At 34.6% G+C, this 6,703-nt stretch overlaps 1 protein-coding gene across 1 annotated transcript; it reads right to left on the bottom strand.

Moving 5' to 3' along the window:
* Positions 1-455: 455 nt before the first annotated feature.
* Positions 456-3,646, bottom strand: LOC132175519 (probable polygalacturonase). Its single transcript, XM_059587489.1, has 5 exons — positions 3,203-3,646; positions 2,884-3,004; positions 1,810-1,984; positions 1,618-1,688; positions 456-1,374 (listed from the first exon to the last, which is right to left on the bottom strand). Exons 1-5 carry the CDS (start codon positions 3,536-3,538, stop codon positions 755-757), a joined length of 1,323 nt encoding a protein of 440 aa, XP_059443472.1. The 5' UTR covers positions 3,539-3,646; the 3' UTR covers positions 456-754.
* Between the last annotated feature and the right edge of the window lie 3,057 nt (positions 3,647-6,703).

Genomic DNA, 6,703 nt, shown 5'->3' with positions numbered 1-6,703 from the left:
GAGTCTAAGCCCTTCACTTGGCGGTGTTAAACGAGCAAGCCGTTCGAGAGCGAGCTCGGGATCGGTTTGTATAAGTTCGGCTCGTGCTTGACTTTATTATTAAATGAGGCGTTTCGAGAACACAAATATTGGCTCGAATATTAAACGAAGCAAGTTTGGCTCGATTCGGTTAGGCTCATGAGCAGCTCATATAAGGCTTGAATTGGTAGTTATTCACATAGTTGCTCATATTAATATTAAAAATTGATGATTTTTTATTTTTTCCCGTAATAGCATCCTTTATAAAAGGATGTATTTTCTCTCTCTTCGAAACAAAGTGTCTTGCTGTCTTGACTTAGGCTCCATACTCGGCTAGCCAGGCTAAGTAAATACTCATATGAAAGCTGGCTTTTTGAGCTGTTTAAGAATACTTGATGTTTAAATTTATAATAAAAAAATAAATTAAATATAAGAGCTCCCGAGCTAGCTCAACTCGACTTATTATGAGCTCGAGCTCGGACTCGATTTTTTTGGCTCGTCCTTAAGTTCGGTTCGAGTTAAATTTAAACGAGCCGAGCCCAAACAAAAAAAGCTCGTTTAAATTCGGTTCGTTTACATCCATACCTTCACTAAATTACAGAAGCTACTAAACTAGGAAAAGAGAATCTTCTGCGATGAGTGAAACTTATTCCAATATCATCAATTGCTTCATCTATGGAGTACAAACTACTCCTTATTGTAAATGTTATTACGTACAAGATGAATCATTAAATTCTCAACAGCTGCTGGTCAGCGCTCCACATAGCCCCGGCTTGACCAGATGAGAACCTCCGGTTACATTGGAGCACGTCCAAGGGGTACTTGTTGGTCCGTTTTGCTTTGAACTATAGAGACTGATGTTAGAGAAGCAAAGCCCTGCGTATGGGGCGCCCTCCAACCCTACTAGATCACCCGCTTGCTCAACCTTCACACCCACAACATTCTTGACAGTTATGCCCTTCACAACCGGGAGAGCTTTTCGGTCGTAGTTGTCATCTGGGTGCCCACCGGAGTTGCCTCCATACTGTATCGCCATTACTGTACCGTCTATAAACACATCAGTTATTGTTATGTTTCTTATGAACGCTCCCCTGCCAACGTTTGACTTCACATGCACGGCAAGTCCAATGTTGTAAAGGTTTAACTGTTCTGCGTACACATTCTCAATCCCACCGGAGGTTTCACTTCCGATTGCAATTCCGGCGAACTGGGTCGTTCCTGTTATCCGTCGGATTGTGATGTCGGAACTTGGACGGCCAAAAGCAATGCCATATTGGTCCCACCCGCTCTTCACAGCCACTAGATCATCTCCAGTTGACATGAACGAGTCCTCTATGCACACATGAGAGCTTGAATCTGCATCATAAATTGTAAAAATATTCAACATCGATCTTTCCTTCTGTAAATCAGCAAAATTTCATTTTTAAGTTTTTGCCAAAAGTGTGTTTTGACAATTTTCAAGCTTTTTGGACTCTTATAAACGCTTTCAATTATTTTTACCAAATCGGTAATTTTTTTTTCTTCAAATAAATGTTTTTGAGTGTTAAACGCACTTGTAGACCATTTAAATGTACACCCAAACAGTAAATATAGGATTACCTGCGTCAACGCCATCAGTGTTGGGAGAGTCATATGGAGCCAATATTGTAACGTTGCGGACAACAACATTGCTGCAGAAAAAGAAAGATGTATGAGATGATATTACTGCTTCAGCTTCACCCACATTTGGTCAATTTCTCTTAGATATTTATGGTAAAGCTTTGTAAAATAGAGTTGAATTAATAGTTTTACCTGCTATAGACAGGGTGAATGTTCCAAAATGGAGAATTCTGGAAAACCAGATTGGAAATGAGAATGTCTTTGGAGTTCATGAATTCAATGAGACTCGGCCTTGTAAATTTAAGAGTTTTCTGCTTATACATGTCCCACCACTTAGCTCCTTGGCCTTCAAATGTCCCATTATCTCCTATGAAAATAAGAAATTGAGAAATCAAAAACAAAAAACAGAAGATGAAGATTAGAGAATATTAATGCTCAAGGAAACATAAGAGATTTATTATTAAAGTACGAGCAGCAGATTTCCTTTGATTTTTCTTAAGTTTAGGGCATAAAACTACTTTTTGCTTTCTTATGAAAATATATTTCATAATAGCTTCCATTACCTTTACCTATACCATTAAAATATTATTTAAGGAAAACTTCACTTTGCCCGTCTCAACTTCTACCCGACTTTATAAACTCCTGAACTTCCAAATCTCTCATTTTGGACCTCCGAACTTTCAATTACTCTCAATTAGAACTATTCTATTAATTTTAGTCGTTAAAAATACTAAAAAAGTCCAAAATGTCATTGATTTTTATTTTTATTTTTAAATAAAAAAACGTTTTGGAAGTTGAAATTTTATGCAAAAGTCAGGGGTATAAACGTCATGTAACATTTAAAATTTGACGGAGGGGTCCACATTGAGAGTAATTGAAAGTTTAGGGGTCCAAAATGAAAGATTTGGAAGTTCAGAGAGTTTGTAAAATCGAATGAAAGTTTATGGGGCCAAAGTGAAGTTTCCCCTATTATTTATTTACAGAATACAAGTTCTCTACCTACCCTAACTTTTTTCACAAAATCCTAACATAATCCCCAATTTAAGACAAAAAGATAAGAAATGACAGAGGAAAGAGAAATGTTTATATTAAAATAGTGCATAAGGAACCACTTTTGGTTCCCTACACATTAAGAAACACTATACCAACTATTGATATAAGTAAGTTTTTGTGGTTATTTTGAAATTTTTACTAAATATAGGAAAGGAAATGACATATATGGCATTTGTTGCTAGTGGTCTAAAGCAAATTCTTGTTGATACCCACCGGTGATTATCACGTCTTCAACCCCATCTGCATGAATAAAACTCTGATACCTTCCTCCAGGGAGCTCCCTCCCCCTTCCATACGATGGCAAAGGAGCAGTTAAAGGCCAATTCTCAGAATCCTGAAGCATCAAGCGTGGTAGAAAGATCAGCATATCTATGGTTTAAATAAATAGATAAATAAGTTTCTTTCTCTCTCTTTCCACTCTTCTCTTTCATATTTTATATAAAAGATAATAAATTTAGACATTTATTATCATAATTAAAGCCATATTTAATCAAGTTTAGGAGTAAGATAATTAATGAGATTATGAGTATACCTGAGTGGCTTTGATAACAGCACCTTTAGCCAAGTAGAGGGTCATGTGGCTAGTGAGATTGAAGGTCTCCGACAAGTAAACCCCAGGAGGTATATAAAGCACTGTGCCACCTGTCTTCTTCGTTTTGCGAATCTGATCAATCGCTTTTTGAAATGCCTTCGTATTTAACGTCTTTCCGTCACCGACACCCCCGAAGTCCTTAATCGAGACCTTGTCGTTCCGGTTCTTCATCGGTACTATCCCCGAGCATGTTATCGGTTCCGAGAGCGCCACAGAGTTCAGAATGGATGCAATGGTTGAGAAGCAGATGAAAACCGAGACCGCAAATCGAAGCATTTCTGTAAATTTAAGTTTTTCTAAGGGCGTTTAGTGGAGGTATGAATTTTCTATGTTTTTCTAAAGGAATGTTGGGTAGAGCCAAAGAGAAAGGGCATAAAAAGTACCTTAGAGGACAATTTGGATAAGATTAATTGAGAGATAACAAACAAAAAGTTACGTTTTAAAGAAAGAATTGGAAATAGCGACTGATTGAGAGTGATTATAGGGGAAGAGTGAAGATTTCGTCTAGATGAGTTTAACCCGAAATAGCAATTCATAAAATTTTCAAGTAATTTTGTTCTTTTTCCCCTATATTCACTCTCAATCAGTCACTATTTCCAATTCCTTCATGCAAAAGAATTTCCTTTAATCATTGAAGCTGTGTCCAACTATTTCGTTTCGACAATGAAGCCGGATCCATCCATTTTATTTTATTTTCTCTTTGAATGTTTACTTTTTCAATTCATACAATTTTCTAAATAAATTTTTACCAAAAAAAAAAAAAAAAACACAAAGAAAGAAAATGCTACCTTGCTCTTGTAAATATAAAGAATCGTTGAAGCATTCCCTTAGTTTTAAAGGTTCTGAAAATAATTTATTGAACAACATTTTGAGTCTTATTAGTTAGAATATTGTAGAAAGTTTCATGTTTGGAGATGCACTCAGCTGGCTAAAATAAATTTCCAAATTATTTTCAAAATAAATACATGTTTATTTTTCAAGACAAAAATTACCGATTTCCTCATTAAAACAAATAACAATAATAATAATAATATATATATTAACTTTATTTTAATTAAAATAAATAAAATCATGTTCACGCCTAATAAATATAAAATGAGACAATGATTGTAACCTTTTAATTAAGCCTTCATACATTTTAATAAATAAAGCATCTTTCTAGTAATAAAAAAAAACATCTCCTTATTATTTATTTTATCTTAAACACTTGTGACCCTCGAACAATTTGAAGTTAGATTCAAACGATCTTCCTAGAATGATCAAATTTATCAAGGAACATTAGATCTGTCCATACAGCGTTTTTTAACAAGTTAGTTTTTGAAAACCCTAGATGCAAGGGTTGTCCTATTTAAAGGCAAGGATGTGATCTTAGACCCATTTTGCCCATATTTCAAAAACCCTAGACGTAAAGTGAGAGAGAGAAATAAAGGAGATTACACTTGAGGGTTAGTCTCTCCAAAGCTTGGAGGACTCCTACTTAAGACTTAAACATGCTTTTTATTGTTTGTTAAGAGAAATATGTGATTTGTTAAGCTGATTGATAAAATGAGAAAGGAATCTTGTTACTAGTCCAAAAGCAAATCTAACCCCGGGAACGAGTTTCTTGGTGTTAGATTATCATATATATCTACCGATTAGTTTGAAGTAAATCCACAAACCCTAGTTTCTCTTGAAGTTAAGTTGTTTTTTTTTTTTTTGGGTGGGGGGGTGGTTTTGCTTAATCTCCAAAATTTATTTAGGGATCTTGTGATTTGTTGAGTTCCAAGCTCGGATTAAACTTCAGGTTGAAGTTTCATGCTTGAAACTTTGGATTCCACCAAAGATCAAGGTAAGCCTCAAAACCCTAGAAATTGCTTAAGTGTTGTAAATTGAGTTTTGAGTGTCTAACCCTAGAGATTCTCTATGGGTTAGTGTTATTAGCAAACAAAATATTTGATGGAAATCCTATAATGCTATGGGATACCTTTTGGAGCGAGACACTTGTAATGTCCAAGTATCTCGGTGGAGTGTAAGTTATTAAAGCCTAGAATGGAGTCTAATTGGGTGCCTATTATAAATGCATAGGTACATTGTAAGTGAGTCAAGGTTTTAACCATGTGTAACCAATTGGATATTACAAGTATTTTACTTACTGAGCAAAAGAAACGTTTTTAAAATATGTTCAAAGTAAAATTTAGTTATTTGACTTCGAGTCAACGTTGCTTGATATAAAACTTGACTTGAGATATTTTGATGAATTGATGATGTTTTATAAATGTTTATTGATGGTTTCAATGAGTTCTTATACGACTGAGATTTATCATGCTGAAATATGTTAAATATGAGTACTTTGATGGTTTGCTTGACTTATGACATGAATATGTGATTTCAAGATATAGTATACGAATAGTACATTAGCATAAAGATTTGATGGCATGATCACAAGCATGACAGGAAACGAATGAAAATAGCATGATGACATGGTACGGAGACGGTTCCTAGTAGTGGAGGGTATAGAGTTTTCTCACTATTATGGAACAAGTCCCTCATGAAATCGCAACGCATGAACAATGATAATGTATGAAGTTAATGGCACTTGATGACAATGAATGATGTAGATATAGATGTATGATGATGATGATTATGGTACATGAACGGTACAATTGTTATGTATATGACAACAACTGAGCATGAGCAAATTTTAATTCTCTTGATGGGTATTATATATATATATTTCAATCGACAAGATAGCCACAAAAAAGTAAGTCGCATATTTAAAATAACTAGAGCTCTAACAACAAGATAACTTAAAATATCATAATATAACTTGGCAATAAAAGTCATCATTAGTGTCTTGGTCATACGACAGATGTCAATTCTATGTCTCCAAAATATTACATCTTAAAGACTACATGTGAGGTCTAACATCAAAATACATAAATATCATGGGGTCACAACCGGTATCCTCAACAACTCAAGACAAAATATATAAAACCCAACCAAACCGTATCAAACTCCTCGGCATGCTTTCTCAAAATAAGTTATCCCCTCCATAGTACCAAAAAGATAATGAACATATTCATGTATGCCCATACCCTTTGGTAGAACCATGTAAAACAAACAAAAGCGTAAGTCCACGACTTAATTAGTTAAACACAAGTGAAACATGTCAATATGCAATGAACTCATTTATAAAAATCTAATAAACCACTTGCAGCATCATGTAATAGGGATTTTGATAAGGATTTTGGCAAGTAAGCAAGACAGAAAATCATGCTGATATGTTATAATAAAAATAACATTAAATAGAACATTTGTCTTAAGTCATAACTATCATCCATATGCCATATCTGTACTCATAACCCCTTGTATGGTAAGGTTTGTGCATCTAGTGGGAGAGATGGTACAATTGGGAATTATGACAGCAAAAAATAATTGTGCATCAAAAAATAATAATTTTCA

Source organism: Corylus avellana, chromosome ca3 (assembly GCF_901000735.1).
Source record: "Corylus avellana chromosome ca3, CavTom2PMs-1.0".
NCBI lineage: Eukaryota > Viridiplantae > Streptophyta > Magnoliopsida > Fagales > Betulaceae > Corylus > Corylus avellana.
The sequence above is the reverse complement of the archived record's forward strand: the minus strand, read 5'-3'. Positions and strand labels throughout refer to the sequence as shown.